This window comes from Sesamum indicum, linkage group LG2 (assembly GCF_026168435.1).
Source record: "Sesamum indicum cultivar Baizhima isolate 11 linkage group LG2, ASM2616843v1, whole genome shotgun sequence".
NCBI classification, from domain to species: domain Eukaryota; kingdom Viridiplantae; phylum Streptophyta; class Magnoliopsida; order Lamiales; family Pedaliaceae; genus Sesamum; species Sesamum indicum.
Genome location: NC_142658.1, coordinates 5,762,517 through 5,783,562, shown reverse-complemented (window position 1 = coordinate 5,783,562; position 21,046 = coordinate 5,762,517). Strand labels below are relative to the sequence as shown.

The following is a 21,046-nucleotide window of genomic DNA, read 5'->3' as shown; positions in this document are numbered from 1 at the left end:
ACTGCTTATACGGTTGTAGCTTTAGGAACACCTCATCCCCAACCATGAACTCTCTTTAAATCCTTTTCTTAGCAGCATAGGTGTTCATCCTATGCTGAGCCTGATGAAGATTGCCCTTTAGCAGCTGTAACACCTTGATCCTCTTTTGCATAAGCTCTTCTACTTCAGAATGATGGTTTTGTAGATTAGTCCAATTGACAACTGTTGAGGTGGGTATCCATATAGTGCATGAAAGGGAGTAGCTTTTAATCCCGTATGGTAATTAGTGTTGAACTCAAAATACAACCAATGTAAGCCACTGTGCCCATTTCTTCGATTTTTTATGGCACATACACCTCAAATAGTTTTCTAAGCATTAGACGACCCTCTTAGTTTGGCCATCACTTTGAGAGTGATATGTTGATGACATATACAAGGAGACTCCAGACAATGTAAATAGTTCCTTCCAAAATCTACTTGTGAACACCTTATCCCTATCTGTCACAATGCTCACAGGAAGTCCATGCAATTTATAGATATAAAAAAAAAATCTTTCGAATGGTAGTAGTTGTGAATGGATGCTTGACTGCTATAAAGTGGGAATACTTTGTTAACCTGTCAACCACCATAAGAATGGAATCCTCACCTTCAGAACTAGGTAGCCTTCAATGAAATCCATTGATAGACATGACCAGGCTTGTTCAGGGATCTGCAGTGGTTGAAGTAAACTAGGATAAGGAGTGTTCTCATGCTTGGAACTTTGACAAATTTCACATTTCTTAACCCATTCTTGAACATTAGTTTTTATTGTAGGCCAATAAAACAGTAACTTGAGTCTTTGATAAGTCCCATTGATGCCTAAATGACCTCCTAAAGCTGAGTCATGAATTGCTTTAATGATTTTCTTTGTAATACCACCATGGATTCCAACACATATTTTTCCTCCTTTTCTGAGTATGCCTGTTTCACAAGTGTAATCTGGATCGGAGGAGTTATCAAGTGATTTTGCCTGAAGAATGGTTTGGAATAAGGTATTGCCCTCATAACTGCCCTGCACTTCTTTAATCCACAATGGAACATGAGTAGTGATAGCATTGGAATGGGATCCAGATTCTTCATGCCCTACCCTGGAGAGAGCATCTGCTGCTCTATTCTCACTCCCCCTCTTATACTGGACCTCATAACTGAGTCCTAGAAATTTGGTCGCCCACTTTTGTTGAAGCATAGAATCTACCCTTTGATCCAATATGTGCTTTAAACTCTTCTGGTAAGTTTTGATGATGAAATGGTTCCCTTGCAAATAATGCTTCCATTTAGTTATAGTTAGAGTAATTCAAGAAATTCCTGCTCACAAGTAGATAGCCCCAAATTCTTTGTTGCTAGTGCCTTGCTTAGATTTATAAGCCTGCCTTCTTGCATAAGAACAACCCCAATTCCCTTGCCACAAGCATCAGTCTCCACTACAAATGGCTTGGTGAAGTTTGGCATTGCTAGCACTGGAGCAGAAATCATCAACTGCCTTAAGTTGATTAAACGCCAACTCAGCCTCAAAATTCCATTCAAATGCATCTTTCTTTAACAATGCTGTGAATGGCTTGCTAATGATTCCATACACTTTGATAAATTTTCTGTAGTATCCTGTAAGCCGAAGAAATCCTCTAACTGCTCTGACAGAGGTAGCTACTGGCCACTTAAGCATGCCATCAATCTTTTGGGGGATCGGTAGCAACACCCTTTTGAGAAATAATGTCCCAAGTATTCCACCTTTTGCTGATCAAAAGTACACTTACTTTTCCTAGGATATAACTGGTGTCCCCTTAGTAATTCAATCACCTTTCTGAGGTGTATCAAGTGCATTCCCTAATCTTTGCTATAGACCAAGATATCATAAAAGAATACTAAAACGAACTTCCTCAAGCATGGTTCAAAAACAACATTCATAAGGGCTTAAAAAGTAGACGGTGCTTTGCATAATCCAAAAGTCATGACTAAGAATTCATAATGTCCATGGTGAGTGATGAAACTAGTTTTTGGTATATCTCCTTCTCTCATCCTTATTTGAATGTATCTTGACCTCAAATCGATTTTAAAAAAATATTTGGCACCATGCAATTCATCAAGTAACTCATCAATAACAGGTATGGGGAAGTTATGTTTAACTGTAAGTTTGTTAAGATACCTATAGTCAACACACAATTCCACCTTCCATCTTTCTTCTTGACAAGTAGTACTGGTGAAGCAAACGAACTTTGGCTTGGTCTTACGATCCCATTTTCCAACATCTCCTTCACAATCTTCTCAATCTCAGTCTTTTGGATATAAGCATACCTGTAAGGAAGTTGTTTCTTTGGAATAGCATCAGGCAACAATTCAATGCAATGTTGTATATTTCTTTCAGGGGGTAGAGAGTTAGGTTCTTGAAAGACATCTTCAAATTGTTGAAGCAATTCCAATATCCTGTTGTTTTCATCATTTTGAGCTTGAACCTTGTGGGTTGACAGCAGCTCCCCGATCTGCCTCAGGGTTCTTTTTCCTCATCAAGCTAGCAAAGGATTGAATGGGTGACATTTCAGTTTACTAATAAGCTTCTGCAACTTTAGTGATCATAGGCTCATTATACTCAAGCTCATAGCTTAGTGCCCTAGCAACTTTCTCATCAATAAAACAATGAGTGCACCCTAAATCAATGAGGATAAGAATTTCTTTATCACCCACTGTTCCATTGACCTTGAGGGTTGTACATCTGTCATCTCCTTTCATGGCATTCAAGGAAACTGTCAGCTCCTCCTCAACTGTTTGTTCCCCTTGCTCAGACTCATCATAATCTCTAGCTTCTCCATTACTAAGAAGCATGTAGACCTGCTTATATTTGTATCTGTGCCCTGGGGCATAAGGCTCATCGCATCTGTAACATAAAATTTTCTACTTCTTTGCTTTCATTTCAGCTTCAATCAAGAACCTTTTTCCTTGAGGGCAGTTCCTGGGAGGAGGATTCCTGATTTGTGGTCTAGCAGGTGGTTTTGAGGACATATTCCTGTTTGGTAAGTGGGCTCTCTTGAGTATAGCATAACTGTATGTTCTTGCTTTCTTGCTAACATCATAGCCTGATTCAAAGAAGTTAGATTACAAGTGGACACAAATGACTTAACTTCCTCTTTGAGGCCACTAATGAACTTCATTTTGAGGAATTCTTCCTCCAAACTTTTGTTGAATATAAGCATTTGGTCCTTAAGTTCTTCAAACCTTTCTAGATAAGCATTCAATGTGGTTTCATGATGTGATTTGTTAAACTCAATCATTACTCTCTCATTATCCAAATCTTCAAACCTTTCAAGAATGTTTTTCACTAACTCATCCCATGACTGAAATTCTCTCTTTTTAGTATACCCTTGATACCAAAGCTCTGGTTTACCTTGCATGTATATGGAGGCCATGGGTACTTTTTGATCTTCTGGTATAGGAATCATTTGGAAATATCTTGCATATCTCCTCAACCTACTCCTTGCATTTTCCCCATTAAAGTAAGGAAATCCAGCTTGTTCAAGGCATTGTAGGATCCAATACCTTGATGAGTCTGTTGCTCTTGTATAAAGGTGCTAGTGCCTTCATGTCTGAATGTGTTATGCACAACTGCTCTATATGATAATCCCTTATCCACGGATGTTGTTAAGCCCTTTCCCAATATTGACTTGTTCCTATTGTATTGTTGCAATTGCTCAACAACACTCTGAAGTTGTTGTTACACAGTTATCAGACTATGTTCCACATTCAACACAAAGGCATGAAGCCCCTCTTGTACATCCATAACTTGGTCCAAATGGCTTTGTATTTCATCTTCACTAGCTTGCCTTCTAGCCCTTTCATCCATAAACATAACATCAGTCTTCTTTTGAGCCTCTTGTATTTCTTTTAATCGTGTGCTATCAGCCATTTTTGTGTGTTTTTCAGGTCCAAGGGTTGTCTGGCTCTGAGGCCAAATGTAAAGAACTTTGATGTTGAGTTTGCAGAATTTTAATGGAGGAGAAGAAGGGGTGGTAAAAGAGAGAACCAGAGAGATGAGAGAAAGAAAATAAACTGATTTCATTCTTAATAATTTCTCAAAATAATTCATTGCCAATACATAACAATTTCAAACAAAAAGACAAGGAAATAAAGCTGAAAAAATATTAAAAATTGCTGCAGAAAAAGGTTGCTTTCTGTCCTCCTCTAGCTCGTATAGGCAGCTCTAATGGCAGTACAAGGACAGGCCGAAATTAGAAATTTGTAACTTGTATTTACAAATATAAATTATATATAAATTAGAAATTATATTATATTTATTAATATTATATTAATAAAAAATTAGAAAAATAGGGGAAGAGCAGCCGAGCTCGCAGGCGACCAGTACCATAGGGGGAATGAAGGCAAAGTTTGGGGGGTTAGAAAGGGGTGGGATTCTGGGGGAGGGGAAAGGGGGGGGGCGATGGCAGTTGGCACGTCTATAGGGGAGGGGAATGGAAGCCGGCTACGAGGAAGGGGGTTGGGGGCTATACATACATCTATATATTAATATATATAATATACGTGATATATATTACATATATTTCAAAAAAATATATTTTAAAATTATGTGTATAAATTATGTATGTAAATAAATTTGGACTGTTGATTTTGAAGATAAAATATCAATCATTAATTTAAATAATATTTTTTAAGAACCATAGATCATTACAAATATATTATGAACCGTTGATTTATGTTAGACAAGATCCAAAGATTGTAAAAAATAAAAAGAAGACATATAAAAATTAATAAAGAAAAAAGAACAATGGGCGCATGTATCACACTACTCGCGTGGGGGGTGTTTTGCTCATTTTTTCTAAAACATAAAGGGGTAAACTGTTTGTTCTTTTAACACAAGAGTTAAATTGCTATTTTCGGATAACAAGAGGGTGGGATGCATTTTGCCCCTTTAGTTTTTATCTCAGTTTAGTCTTTTTGGTCATTTTTTAGAGAAAATGCAGGGGATTTTGGATTTTTGGAGGATAAATTGGCCAAATTCAGTTTGATTTTATCACTTTAGTCCCTTAAATTTGTAAAATTATCAAATTAATTCCTTTTTAAGTTGAAAAATAATTCTCTTATATTCTTATATGTAGAATATGGTGTTATTATTTTATGTGAATAACAAAAACTTTGAACTCTCTTATGAAATAATAACCTATTTGATGCGTACAAAAATAACACGGGTCCAACAAGTTTGGACTTCCATATTGGACTTGAGCCAACAATAAAAGAACTTGAGAAGCGAAACCTACAAAACAACTCGTTAGCACTACGACGCTCAAGTTAGTATCAAATATAAGAGATAGTAAGTGTAAAAAGTAAATCGTAATTAGAAATCGAAGTATGATGCACGAATTCGTGAGAGAAAATCGTGTTCAAAGTGCCAAGAGAGTGCAAAGTGAGAATTGACAGCAAGAGTTCAGGTCTGTAAGATATCCCCCGTGCAGGGGATCAAACCTGTATTTATAAGGGGTGTCTCCTTTCGATAGGAGTCTACACGTGTACCCTATTCTGGGGCGAGATTGATAGAGGTTGTTAGGATAAGCCACAAACCGTTCTTATTCTTTGTTAATATGGTCAATGGAAGTCAGTTTTCACGTTCAGGGGATCTTTCACCAACGAGAACTCATAATCCGTAGGGAGTCCTCCTTATCAAGGAGTTTGAAGCTTGGAGGGAACCTCCCTCCACGTGTTTTCCATGTTGGCTATGAGGTACACTTAGAGGTCCAGGTGTTTGCCACATGTATCACATTGGGATATTTAAACATAGGTCTTGGGTTGGTCACCACTTGCTGGGCCACGTTCTTGGGCTATATTCTCGAATATCTTGGGTGATCACCCCCTCCATGAACTATTGGATTGTCTATGGGGTCCCCTGGGCTGTTTTGCTTTTTTTGGGCAAGACTTCCTTGGGTTATATGCATCATTCAGTCCCCTCATTCTAAGGAGGAAGAATACCCCCAATTCCTTCTTAGAATAGGAATCTTTGTTATGTTGGAGGAAGGAGGTCCCCTACTTTAGCAAGTCATGGGTTCAAAATCTAGAACCTTGTGTTTTGGCGTCTATCACTGGTATCAGGGGGGCATTTGATAACCGCCCCCTCCCACGCCATTGATATGTCACATAACCGCCCAATCAAAGACGGTTATGAGGGACGTGGCTTAACTCCCTCTCCCACGTTCTTTAGTTATGAAGTAACCTCATTTCTCTTCGTCTTCCTTCCTCCTGTCCTTCTTGAAGAGCCAAGGTTTCTCCTTTCAAAAAATCTGTATGTATTTCCTTCGTTCTCTAACTCTTTTAGAAAAATAGCGTCTTTAGATGAGTCTGTCCATTTTGTTAAGGAGGTCTTCCCAGATGATAACCCCTCAGAGGCCACTTCAAAGAGGAAGAGTCCAAACTCTAAACCTCCTAGTGGCCGAAGGCAGAGTCTATGGCAGGTAGTGGTGACTGTTCGTCGTCTCATAGATGAGGAGGATGAGACAGGGGGGAATGAAGGGGAAGGATCATCCCCTAGGGAAGAGGAGAAGGAGGTACCCCAACCTTCAATGGATTAGGGGTCTTCTAGCCTCAAAACCCCTGGTGTGGATCAGTAGATACACGAATTCCATATTCCTCCTATTTTTACTATTTATACCCCTTCCCCTAGGAGTCGCCTCCATTCTCCCACTGTTGGGTGTCGAGACCACAAAAAATAATTCCTACAACACTTGTGAAAGTGGGAGTAGGGTCGATTCCACAGAGACTGACTTTAAGTTGATTTTTTTGAGCAAAAAAGAAAATAATGGGGGGAGATTTAATGATAAAAAGAAATATTAAAAACTAAATAAGCTAGAAAACAATTGAAATTACCTAACGAAGATACGAGAAAGAGATTTTCCAGTTAAGACTATGACCATACTTGATTCTTGTGAGTTGATCATTGATGCAAGAATAACACATGTATAAACAAATAAAACAGTTATAGTGTTGGTACGACCTAACACCTTATCTTTTCTTACCTTTTCGTCGGCCAAGGTACGGCCGTTGGCTAGATCCCTAATTAACAGACAACCCTGGGAACGTCCACAAGATTTAATCTATTAACAACATTAAGAATTAGAAAGACCTGATTCTAATCAACAAACTCCTATGAGGACAATTCGTTTAAACTAGATCATGCATTCCCCATAACATAACTAATTACTATGACATAATTAATCATGCTACGTTGCTACTAAGCATTGAACTAAATAAACAATTACACGGATTTATAAAGTCCAATTAGCTAAGCAAACCTTCTTGATAATGAACAATTGACCATATCATTCAAAATTCAGACATTTGTAATTAAAGCAGAGAGAATAGCATGAATATTCATTTAACAAGTGTAAAGCGCAGATTAGATCTCACAACATAATGGGAATCAAGCAATCACCATACCTTCACCAGAAAATAAGGAATTTAGCCGGACATGTTAATGGAAGAACACACTAAAAAGTGGAATTCCATTAATTCCGGTTATAAAATAAAAATAAAAGAGAAAGGATGAACAAAGAATTCTATAGAGTTCCAATCAATGACGAACTCCTTTGAATGAAGAGACCCCCCTATTTATAATAAAAGTCTCCTACGAATCTAGACGTGGGGGGGGGGGATAAATACATTATTAACTCTAAAAAGGTAAATAAATCACAAGAGATAAGTTTTAAAGAATCCTTTCTAAACCTAAACACTTCATTCCTTTTTCTTTTGCGGAAATTACTCGTTTTCCTCCTTCACCCGAGTTGACCACTCCACTGAGCGTGGGCACGCTTAGTCAATTCTGCAGAAATTTTCTTGTAATCTACTTTTTCCTTTTTGATGCCTTCAATTTCGATTTTAGCTTGATTTTTGCCATCTTTGCCTCATATCTTCCTTTTTTGCTGAATATGCAATAAAATCACATAATTAGGGATGTTTTGGCTTAAAAAGAAAGATTAAATCGCTATAAAATCGTGCCAATTGCAGAGTTATCAAATACCCCCACACTTAGCTATTTGCTTGTCCTCAAGCAAAATCAAGATGCATTCAAAAATTTCCTCCAAATTTTGAACTACTCAAGGCAATTTGTAATCATGTGCAACGTAAATGACATACTTTATGAAGGAGATAATTTAACATGTATCAAACAAGTTTTCACGTGATGACCATTATCAATACCAATCGCACAAACTTGTGGACTATTTTCTCTCCGCTTTTCATTCTCTCAAGTGTATATATGGCTTAAGTGTATCTCTCGACACTTACTACGACAATGCTTCACCATAGGCTTGCTTATACACCACATCTCCACCATTTTTGAAATATGCATATATATGGATCAAAAGGTCTTTAATTTTGATTGTAATGGGGCTTTGGTTTGGGGTAGGATAAAAGGACAATGAGTTTAAATTCCAAGAAACTAATTAGAGCACCAAAAAATTTGAGTGAACAATAATTCGAAGCTCTCAAAGTTTACTCATCTCCCTTCAAGATCTTTCGACAATTCCTTGAACTATGCCTTTCTTATTCCTTTTGGAGAGTTCATACATTTTTTCTTCTCTCTCTCTCTTTTTTTTTTTTTTTCAGTGGCAACAAAATTGCTTTCTTTTTTTCTCTTTTTCTCTTTTTGCCACTTGGGTTTTCCCTTTTTTTCTTTTTGTTTTCTTTTTCTCCTCTCTATTTTTTTTTTTTTTTTGTGATAGGCATAGACAAAAAAAATTGATGTCGGCTCCCACAAAGTAAAGAAGAACACAATTTTGGAACCCCCACACTCATTTTGATATACATCTTTTAAGCACATAAATCACAAAGGTTAATCCCCCATCTTGAGAACTTGTTCTTTTGAACATAAACCCATTTCTCTTGATGCTCTAATAGTTCTTAGAGGGATCAAAATCAAGATTTTAAACAAACGACGGGATATGTTCATATATGACGGGTTATTCAACAAAATAGGTCAAAAGGCTCAAAGGGGTTCTCTAAAGTTAAAATGTGTCGGGTGGTTAAAGAAGGCCGAAAGTGGTTTCTAATGCCTTTATCATATCCAAATAAGTGTACATTTGTGTGGCCTCGATGTGGTTCAAGGCAAGTTCTAGGAAGACAAAGCCATAAAAGTGTTATTCACTCAAGAAAGAATGAATTTTTGTTTTTTTTTATGAATATATCAAGCTCAAAATCTCACAAGGTGTGTTTTAGTCCACTAATCCTATATCAAAAGATTTTAAGTCAAGTCATTTTGGTAAAAACAAACTTTCAACTTGTGAATTATCCTCAAGCATAAAACATGTATTCTTTTTACACATAGCACCATCAAGCCAAGATTAGTCCAAAATTGAAACGGTTTTATCATGCCAAAGTTTTTTCCACCAAAACTTGTCAAAAAGTTTCTCTTTTCAAGTCAACTTGAAAAAGAAAAAGCAAAAATTTTCGCTAGGCACAAAGAAAATTCATCTACCACCAAGCATATCAACAAAAATTATCAAGTATAAGCTCAACAACCACACCCCCACACTTAAAATTCGCATTGTCCTCAATGTGGACATTGACAAAAAACTCAAGGATTAAAAATTAAGATGAGAGAGAGTTTAAGGAAGCGTCCCTGAGTGCATGTCGCGAAGAGTTCATGGCATGGGAGGGCTGGTGGCGGCAACTTCCGGTGGATATGAGTTGAGAGGGAGAGAGATCTTGGTGGTAGGTGAAGTTGCTGTGATAGAAAGTGAGAGAGAGAGTTAATGAAGATGAAGATGAAGTCAAATAAAATCTTGGTAAAATATATGAATAAAAGTGGAAAGATTTTGACTGATTTCCTTCTTTCTTTTGATTTTTCGAATTTTTTGATTTTCTTTTCTTTTATGAAAATAAATAAAAAGGAAAGTAAATGAAAATTGGTGAAGTGAATAACAGCCTACGAAGTTTGGAAACTTCAAATCTGTTTTGATGAAGTGAGCCAAACAGATTTGGATGCTCCGTTAAGCGTGGGCACGCATCACAAAACTTGAATAAAAATACTGAAAAGAAAAGGATAGGAATTTCATGGGTTGCCTCCCATGTAGCGCCTTTCTTTAATGTCTTTGGCTAGACATTGTTGTGCCTCAACTTGAATAAGTTGGGCACTTTAAATCCACTCCTTTTTCGTCGTAGTGCACCCAGAGATGATGTGGACCGAGGAAAACGTTGAGGTTCATGAGAAAATTCTTCCTCGAACTTATTTTGTCGTGAAATGGTTTGTTCTTATAAATTCTCAAACCAGAGACCTTAAGGGACTTTGCATAGTGAGGTACTCTTTTGATTGCGTCGATCAATGGAATGTTTACCACCACTTTGCTAATAATTTCAAGTGTTTCCTTCGTTTCCCCTTCTTCCTTTTCAGCAAATCCTTTCGGTAATGGAGGTTTGACCATCAACGCCTTGTGATGTTCACTGTCAGTTATTTTGGGCTTGTTGGTCTGCTTTTGAGAAATTTTCATCTTTTGATCTGGTTCACCTTGCTGGACATGCGCATGCTTGGTGTCATTTTCGTCCATGTTTGGTTGCAACTCTTTTTCACTGCAAAGGACAAAAATATCAACATTTTGTTTGGGGTCAACAACAGACTGGGAAGGTAATTTACCTTGGGATTTCAATTTACTAACAGATGACGCCAGTTGATTGATTTGAGATTTCAGATTTTGAATGCTCGTCTGGGTCTACTGTTGAAACTGTTGTTGGAATTGCTGTGTATTGGTGACTAGTGCTTTTATCATGTCTTCAGAGATGGATCAGGTGTGGGATTAGGCGTAGGAGGTGGTGGCCAGTTTTGAGATTGCGAAACGTAGTTAAGACTGGGCAATCTATCCTTCTTGGATTGTATATGTTGAAATGAGGATTATATCCTCTTTGTGGTGGTCCAAAAAGTCCTCCTACATCATTGGCATGCTCGATAGTTTCTTTTTGAAGCATAGGGCACAAATCGGTGGGATGTACCATGGAATTGCATATTCCACAAGCCTTCACTTGTTGGTATTCTTCTTCGACAACTCTTTGAACAAGGGACAAAAGTTTATCAAAACGATCATAAATGGAAGATAAATTTACCTCATTCACAGGAGAATTGCCGTATCTAGTTCCAAACTGTTGAGTGTTGGACCACATGATTGCAATTGGGTTGTGTGCTATGGTTCACTCCAAGTGTCCAATATCTCTTATGCTAACGTTAGCTAGGAAGAAGAGGGTATCCTTTCAACTTGTTGCTTGGTTTCCTTTCGAAATCTCCGTCAAGTCTTCTCAATCTCGGATTAGATTCAAACTCACCTGTATGAAAAGATTTTAGTATAAACCAAGTAACAAAAAAAATCAAGTAACAAGAAAAGAAATCTTCTTAAAAACGCCAGTCCCCGGCAATGGCGCCAAAATTTGGTGGGTGTCGAGACCACCAAAAATAATTCCTACAACACTTCTGAAAGTGGGAGTAGGGTCAATACCACAGACACTGACTTTAAGTTGATTTCTTTGAGGAAAAAGAAAATAATGGGGGGAGATTTAATGATAAAAAGAAATAATTAAAAACTAAATAAGCTAGAAAATAATTGAAATTACCTGAAGAAGATACGAGAGAGAGATTTTCCGATTAAGGCTAGGATCATACTTGATTCTTGTGAGTTGATCATTGATGCAAGAATAACACATGTATAAATAAATAAAACAGTTATAGTGTTGATAGATCTAACACCTTACCTTTTCGTCAGCCAAGGTACGACCGTTGGCTAGATACCTAATTAACAGACAACCCTGGGAACATCCACAAGATTTAATCTATTAACAGCATTAAGAATTAGAAAGGCCTGATTCTAATCAACAAACTCCTACCAGGACAATTCATTTAAACTAGATCATGCATTCTCCAGAACATAACTAATTACTATGACATAATTAATCATGCTACGTTGCTACTAAGCGTTGAACTAAATAAACAATTACATGGATTTATAAAGTCCAATTAGCTAAGCAAACCTTCTTGATAATGAACAATTGGCCATATCATTCAAAAATCAGACATTTGTAATTAAAGCACAAAGAATAGCATGAATATTCATTTAACAAGTCTAAAGCGCAGATTAGATCTGACAACATAATGGGAATCAAGCAATCACCATACCTTAACCAGAAAAAAAGAAATTTAGCTGGACATGTTAATGGAAGAACACACTAAAAAGTGAAATTCCATTAATTCCAGTTATAAAATAAAAATAAAAGAGAAAGGATGAACAAAGAATTCTATAGAGTTCCAATCAATGATGAACTCCTTCGAATGAAGAGACCCCCTATTTATAATAAAAGTCTCCTACGAATCTAGATGTTGGGGGGGGGGGATAAATACATGATTAACTCAAAAAAGGTAAATAAATCACAAGAGATAAGTTTTAAAGAATCCTTTCTAAACCTAAACACTTCATTCCTTTTTCTTTTGCGGAAATTACTCGTTTTCCTCCTTCACCCGAGTTGACCACTCCACTGAGCGTGGGCACGCTTAGTCAATTCTGCAGAAATTTTCTTGTAATTTACTTTTTCCTTTTTGATGCCTTCAATTTCGATTTTAGCTCGATTTCTGCCATCTTTGCCTTATATCTTCCTTTTTTGCTGAATATGCAATAAAATCACATAATTAGGGATGTTTTGGCTTAAAAAGAAAGGTTAAATCGGTATAAAATCGTGACAATTGCAGAGTTATCACCCCCTCCTAACTATTTGTGTTTCTTTTCTGCTCAGCTACAATCGGATTTGCGTTTTTCTATCCCTTCCTTTTATTTTGATGTTGCTCACCTTTTCATGTATCTTTGGTTCCTAACTCTTTTAGAATTTTGGCTAGTTTCTTTATGATTTCTCGTTTCAATGAGTTCCTCATTACTGCTAATATTTTTGCTCAGTGTTTCGCTTGAAACGCGTTGAAATGGATTTCTTCCTTTTCATGTCCTGTCCTGGTGTGTCTTTTTTATCGACTCCCGTCCCCCCAAAGAATTAGATGAAGAGTTTCTTTTATGTCCTTCCTTCTCGTCCTTGTACTTTCCCCAATCATTGGATTCAGGAGGTTCCCCTCCCCATTCATGTTTGGGAGAGGACTGTTGCCTTGTCTTCTTTGCTGAATATTTTGAATGAGGACCCTTATGATAGTCGGTCCCTAATTGATGAAAGACTTTTGGGGCATTTTAACTTGAGTCCTAGGGTGGAGGCATTGGGAGATTCTCTTGTGATAACTACGCAAATTTTCATGATTTTATAGTGATTTAATACTCCATTTTGAGCCAAAAATACTCCTAATCTTTTGAATTTATTGCATATTTAGCTAAAAGGGATGATATGGGATAAAGATAGCAATATCGAGTTAAAACGGATATTGAGCACACCAAAAAGGGAAAAGAAGATTTCAAGGGAGTAGTTTTGCGGGATTGACTAAACGTGCCCATGCTTAGTGATCTGGTCAACACGGATGAAGAAAGAAAAGACGCAATTTTCGCATGAGAAAAAAGGAATAATTTGCTGAATTTTGTAAAGGACTCATTTAAATACGTGATTGATGATTTATTAATATTTTTAAAATCAATCATGTACTTATCTCCCCCCTATGTCTAGATTCGTAGGAGACTTTTATTATAAATAGGGGGGGTCTCTCCATTTGTAAGACATACTTTGAATTGAAGAGAACACTTTGGAATTGAAGAAAATACTTTGAATTCAATAGATTACTTCACTTTCATACTCTCTCTTTTAGTTTTAATTTGTTGCCGGGGTTAATGAAATTCCACTTCTTAGTGTGTTCTTCCATTAACATGTCCGCTAAATTCATTATTTTCTGGTTAAGGTTATAGTGCTCTTCCATTAACATGTTATTCTCTATGCCTTTATTACAAACATTTGATTTATGAATAGTATGGCCAATTGTTCATTATCAAGAAGGTTTGCTTAGCTAATTGAACTTTACAAATCCGTGTAATTGTCTGTTTAGTTCAATGATTAGTAGCAACATAGCATAATTAATTATGTCAAAGTAGTTAGTTATGTTATGGGGAATGTATGATCTAATTTAAACAAATTATCCTAGTAGGAATTTTGTTAATTAGAATCAGGCCTTTCTAATTCTTGATGCTAGTAATAGATTAAATCTTGTAGACGTTCCCAAGATTGTTTGTTAATTAGAGATTTAACCAACGGTCGTACCTTGGCTGACAAAAAGGTAAGGAAAGGTGAGGTCGTTAGGTCATAGCAATGACCATAACTGATTTATTTGTTTATACAAGTGTTACATTTGCATCAATGATCAACTCGCAAGAATCAAACATGACCCTGACCTTAACCGGAAAAGTTCCCTCGCATACTTATACTGGTAATTTTAATTGCTTTTTAGTTAATCTTAGTTTTTTAATTATTCTCTCTACCATCAAACACCCCCCCCCCCCAACTATTTTCCTTTTCTTAAAGAAATCGACTTAAACCAGTTCCTATGGAGTTGACCCTACTCCTACTTTCGCAAGTGTTGTAGAAATTATTTTTTTTTGTCTCGATACCTATCAAATTTTGGCTCCGTTGTCGGGGATTGGCTGTATTTCCTACCTTCGGGACAACTTGGAATGATCTCAAGAGACAGTTTCTTGAGAAATATTTTCCTGCTTCACGAGCCAGAACAATTCGGAAGGAGATCGATTCTCCAATTTGTAGGAGAGAGTCTTTTTGAATATTGGGGAAGATTCAATAAACTAGTGGAAAGCTGCCCGCACCATTAGATCCCTGACCACCTGTTGATCCAGTACTTCTATGAAGGTCTATCGAGCATGGATAGGAAATTGATAGACGCGGCGAGTGGAGATGCACTATTCAATAAAACCCCAACCGAAGCACGTAATCTGATTTTAATTATGGATTCCAACACGGAATAGTTCGGGGTTAGATACGATGATCCACCAAGGAGAAGCAACGAGGTAAGTACTCTTGAAGATCGTTTGAATAAACTCACATCCCTTGTTGAAAAAATTGCTATAGATAAACATCAACAAGTAAAGGCATGTGGTATTTGTTCTTTAACGGGGCATGTCACCCACGTGTGCCCAACTCTTCAAGAATCAACACCGAACATGCCGATGCCGTACGAGGATTCACTGGACAACAACAGAAAAGATATGACCCATTCTCCAACACATATAACGCCTATTCGAGCTGCTTGCATACCCGTCGGCATTTAGAGTAGGAGAGAGGGAATAATTCTACTTTAGTGTCTGAACTAATGAGGGGGGTGCTGTCTTCAGGAGACAGACACGTACTGGTGCCTATACCTTGAGAAGAGTTGGAGGGGATAACTTCTTAGTATCTGCTTAAGGTACTCCTGCTTGCTTTGGTTGCTTTTTTTTGGAACACTTTTTGATGCTTTTCTTTATTTGCAGGCGACTTCCATATGTGAGGACCTCTTTTCTTGATCTTAGGAGTCTCCCCCCATCCCCCAAAGTGAGGCTAGAGGCGGAAGTTAGAGGACAAAGTGGAGCGCTTGGGAGCTGAGAACGCCAAGCTTAAGGCGGCCAAGAAGGAAACCGCAAGTCACTGTCAACAACTAGAAAATGACTTGAAAAAGCTTCAAAAGCAAGTTGCTGGCCATGAGGGGACCCTAAAAAAGGCTGTTGAGAAGGCTGCACTTGATTTTCCCAATACTAATGATTGCCGGTGTTATTTCAAAGGCTATTGGGTCAGTTGTCTCGAGGAATTCAAGAAATCCATGGATTATTAGCAGAAGGTAGCCAAGATAGCTGGACCCTATTTTGAGTATGACTTTGTGGCTTGCAAAGAACAATTTATGGGTTAGGGGTACCCCCCAGTTGGGGAGGAACTTTCTTTATTTAATCTTGAAGTCGGTATGGATAATGCTCCAGACATCTTTGCTGGGCTTTCAATTCATGCAAGCGAAACCCTTCCTCCTCGATCAGGTTGCTTCCTTCTTTCTTTTGGTTAATTGTAATCTTGGTGTATTTCAAGTTGATTTGATGAGGTTTTTGCAAAAAAAGATTTGGATAGCATTTTAGGGGAGGTCAAGGTTGAAATGAGGAGTCTGCCCATGAAGCAGCAACTGATCCTGTAGCGGTGGATGTCCCAACTGAAGGAGCCCCGGAGCAAAAGAAAGAAAGTACCCCCTTGGCTACTAATGAGATGCCCCTTCACCCATGCAAATGCTCCTCCATCTGAAAGCCAGATTGAAGAGAAGAAGGAAGACCCCGCTTGTAGGGAGAAAAATGAAGATGTACTTGACCCCCAACCCCTTTTCTGTCTTTGGAACAATTTACTCTTTATATTCTGCTTCCTTCCCTCATCAGAAATGGGGATCTACAATTTATTTTCTTTTGTGAATGCTGTTTGGACTTGGTTTGTTCCCTCTCCTAGACCATGTTTTTAAGGTGGGGTCGTGGTATGATGATTTTTCTTTCTTGCTTTAATCCCTGCTTGGCATCTATTATGGAATTTATGTCATGTTGTTCTTCTGGCTTTTATGGTTAGATAAAGTGTGTATGCCTTACTTGGGTTGGCCTTTTGGCATAAAATAAGGGATACCCTTCATGAGGGACACCCCCTTGAGCTTTCTGCATCTTATTTTCTCAAGAACAAGGTTAATTTTCATGTTATACTATGAAATGCATCTCTGGTAAAAGAAGTAAATGAAAGGCGTATGAGGGTTTAGAATGGGGGACCAGGGGTTCACTTGACGACAGATGCCCGCATGACTTTTAGCAGCGCTTACTCTTATATTTTTTTGTGCCTAACCTCCTTATGTAAAACTGGATAAAGTCGTACCTTTATGGGGGGTACCCCCAAATGGCTTTATGAGAAAGACGTCCTTTAAGAGAACTTATTTCTTGAGAAAAGACGTCCTTCAGTAGGACTTATTCTCTGAAGAAGGTGTCTTTCAAGAGGACTTATTATTTGAGGAAGGTGTCATTCAAGAGGGCTTATTCTTCGAGGATGGTGCCCTTCATCACACATAATATTTCTTGATATTGTGTTCATTCCAAGGACGTGGTAGGTGGTGTCCCTCTAGATCTTCCAATTCATAAGCTCCTCACCCGCTTATTCCAATAACCTTATAAGGTCCTTCCGAAGTGGGGCCTAATTTTTCCACCGATTTTAGGGTATCCACCCTTCGCCAATACTAAATCTCTGACTTGGAAACTTCGGGTCTTCACCCTTCTGTTATGAACATTAGTCATGGTGTTTTTGTACCTTTCTCTTAATTCTTCAATGAGATCCAAGTTTTCTTTCAGAAGTTCTGTATACATTCTTTAGAAAACTGCATTATTCTATGAGAGGACATCCCTAACTCATCATGGATGATTCCCTCGGTTCCATAAACTAAAGTAAAGGGGCTCTCTCTTGTAGACCCTCGAGGAGTTTTCTTGTAAGCACACAAAACACTAGTTAGCTCTTCCATCCAGTTTCCTCCAACACGCTCAAATCTCCTCTTAATCCTTAATACAAGGATACGGTTGGTGATCTCCACCTGTCTGTTGGCCTGGAGATGTGACACTGATGTGAATCTTTATTTGATATGCATGCCTTTACACCATTTTTGTATTTTTCGACCTTGGAATTGTTGTGCATTGTCTGAGATTATTTCTAGAGGTAGCCCGAAGCAGCAGATAAAATTCTTCCATGTGAACTTCATTACTTCTCCTTCTATAATACAAGCCGGTAGCTCTGTTTTCACCCACTTGGTAAAGTAATCAATAGCTACCAAAAGAAATTTCCTCTGGTCAGGGGCCAGGGGAAAATCTTCCACGATGTCCATGCCCCATTGTGTGAAAGGGCAGTGATAACATGGTGGTGAGAGGTTCCTCAAGTTGATGTATAAGAGAATAATACTCTTGACATTTCTCGCATTTATTCACCAATTGTTGCGCATCTTGCTTCATGGTGGGCCAGAAGTATCCAGCTCGTAAAGCCTTGTTAGCCAGCATCCATGTGATCCACAACAACCACTATGTATTTCTTTAAAAACGTGTATTCCCTCTGGTTGGGACAAACACCGGAGCAAATGGTACGTGAAATATTTCTTATAGAGGACCCCTCCTTCTAGTAGGAAACGAGTGGCTCGGACATTGAGCTTGGCTGCACCGCACTTATTGTTAGGAAGGTGTCCCTCTTCCAACCACCTGATCATTGATGTCCTCCAATCTTCTATCAGGGATATTGCTTGAACACTTAGAGGAGCCCTCGGCTTAGGGAGGTGCTGTGTAGTAGTGTGACTAGTTTTGCAATCTTCTAAGGCACTAGTGAGCTTGGAAAGACAATTTGCTTTGACATTTTCTTTCCTTGGGATTCGAATGAGCTGGAAACTTTTTAAACCTATTTTCAGCTCTGCTATCTATTATAAGTACTGTATCATATTTTCATCTTTGGTTTCGTACCTGCCTTCCACCTGGTTGACTATTAGTTAAGAATCTAAGTAAGCCACGAGGTGTTTGGCTCCTACTTTGTGAGTAATATTCATGCCTATTATGAGTGCCTCGTATTTAACTTCATTGTTGGAGGCTTTGAATCCGAACTTAACAGCAAAGTATGATGAACAAACTCGTGAGAGAAAATCGTGTTCAGAGTGCAAAGTTAGAATTGACACCAAGAGTTTAGGTCTGGAAGATATCCCCCGCTCAGGGGATCAAACTTGTATTTGTAGGGGTGGTCTCCTTCCAGTAGGAGTCTGCACGTGTGCCCTATTCTGGGGCGGGATGGAAAGAAGTTGTTAGGATAAGCCACAATCCATTCTTAGTCTTGGTTAATCTAGTCAATGCAAGTCAGTTTCCAAGTTAAGAGATCTTTCACCAACGAGAACTCCTAATCCGCATGGAGTCCTCCTTATCTAGGAGTTTGAAGCTTGGAGGGAACCTCCTTGTGTTGTTGGCTAGGAGGTATGCTTGGAGGTCCAGGTGTATGCCTCATGTGTCACAAGGGGACATTTAAACACAGGTCTTGGGCCGGTCACAACTTGTTGCGCCACGTTGTTGGGCTAGATTCTCAAATATCTTGGGCGATCACCCTCTCCATGGGCTGTTGGATGTCTATGTGTGGCCCTACGTGGGCCATATGCATCACTATTGCTTAACTTAAAATAAGCAGTGTCTTTTTTTTATTTTCATATTCAGTAGTTAAGAAAATTAAAATTATGATAAAATTTCATAAAACTTATTTAATGTGAAAATATAATTTAAAAAAATTCTATGTCCGTATTTTTTCATCTTAAGAGTGAAAGATAAGTTTGAAAAGTTAGACGCCATCAAGTTTTATTAAGTTTGAGGTCTCGGAAAGAAAGTTGGCGGAATATACGTCTTAAGTAAATTGTTTAGTGGATTTTATAAATATAATCCATTTTTTTATTATACTTTCATATTAGATAAATTTTATTAAATTTATTCATAATTTTAATTTTTTTTTAACTTCTGAAAATATAAAAAAAATATTTTATTTTAAGTTAAGAAATATTAAAATATTATGTTCAAAAGACTTCAAAATTTTATTATTAGACAATATAATTACATCATATTCAGTATAAAAAACATAAGAGAATTATTTTCGGCTTAAGAAAAGAAGTATTTGGTAATTTTACAAATTTAAGGAACTAAAGTGAGAAAATCAATTTAAATTAACCAATTTATCCCCCAAAAAATCAAAATCCACCCCATTTTCGCTGAAAAAGGGTTAGAAGGACCAAAATTGAGACAAAAACTAAAATTCAGGGGTGTTAAAGTAAAAAATTAAACTTAAGAGACTGAAATGATTCTAAAAGAAAACTTAAGTGATCAAATGTATCATTTACCCATTAAAAAATAAACTGAACAACTAAAGCGTAAACGAAAATTTAAGGACCAAATATAGAGTTTACCCTTTTTAGTATAGCATTTTATACTTTACTCATTTGGAATGCATTACTTTAAAATATTATGTTTATCGTATCAAATACGACACAGATCTACGACACCAGGCCATTATGCATGTTACAACTTGTGATAACGTATCCAACATATCTCAACAGCATACCGTGACATGTCGATGGCATGAGAGATTTTTTCATATCTAATCATCCTTTTTTTTAAATACTTAAAAATATATAAATAAAATTATAAAAATTAAATAAAGGTACTGAAAAGAATAGTAAGTAGCATTTCCATTCATCTTTTTTCTCTCTTTACATTTTTTTTTATATAAGACTATTACCAAAAACACGTATGTGTGTGAGTGTACGATATATGTATATTTACAGAAAGTACTATAAAACATATAAAAATATTTATATTCAACGATAGTTGTTCTATAAACTTAAAATTTTTTCTCATAAAATTTGTTGTAATTATACATAGATTTTATATGGTTTGAATACATCTAATATGTATGATGTTTATTTTTATCCAACAAAAATAGCTCTCCGTTAATCAAAATTTACGAAAAGTTGTTGATTTCATTAAAAAAAAGAAAATTGTATGAAAAACACATTTACCCCCATTGGCTTGTCAAACACTCTTTTTTTGACCAAATTGCCTTTAGACATCTTCATACGCTAATATATGTAAGGAGGTACATCTTCACCCTTTTAAAGGTAGTTTGGTTAGAAAATATTTGTTTGACCTCCTATAAGTCTGTAAGACAATTGGAAGTACATGTAGATTTTCATTCAACTTTTTTACTGATATCAACAGATTTCCTGAATTTTATTAACAAGTGAATCTATTTGTTGGATGGAAACAAACATCGAGAGTATTAGACATAATTTTTTAAAATATATGGGAACTACATATAATTACACCAAACCTCATACTAGTATTGTCTGATCTTATTCCTATGGCTGGCTATAGGAAATTTTCTATATGAAAAATACTAGAAGATTTACGTAGATCAAATAAAGAATCTAAACGCAATTATCTACTCTAATCAATGGAAATTAAGATGTAAGGATTTAATGCAATTTACCCTTAATATTATAAATGAGCATATTACCCTCTTGCAGAAAAAAATAGCAATTTTACATTAT

General features: G+C 37.0%; 1 protein-coding gene across 1 annotated transcript; it reads right to left on the bottom strand.

Moving 5' to 3' along the window:
* Positions 1-589: 589 nt before the first annotated feature.
* Positions 590-3,413, bottom strand: LOC148789143 (uncharacterized). Its single transcript, XM_088877555.1, has 6 exons — positions 3,182-3,413; positions 2,939-3,083; positions 2,575-2,884; positions 2,159-2,492; positions 1,332-1,475; positions 590-1,272 (listed from the first exon to the last, which is right to left on the bottom strand). The coding sequence occupies exons 1-6, from the start codon at positions 3,411-3,413 to the stop codon at positions 590-592; spliced, it is 1,848 nt and encodes a 615-aa protein (XP_088733681.1).
* Positions 3,414-21,046: the final 17,633 nt, after the last annotated feature.

Excerpts from the sequence above, each read along its gene's own strand:
- LOC148789143 (XM_088877555.1), bottom strand. The coding sequence starts at position 3,413 with ATGGCCTCCATATACATGCAAGGTAAACCAGAGCTTTGGTATCAAGGG. Across the intron at positions 2,885-2,938 it reads AACTGCCCTCAAGGAAAAAG|ATGCGATGAGCCTTATGCCC; the intron begins GTTCTTGATTGA and ends TTTATGTTACAG. Across the intron at positions 1,273-1,331 it reads GAATTTGGGGCTATCTACTT|GGAACCATTTCATCATCAAA; the intron begins GTGAGCAGGAAT and ends ATTATTTGCAAG.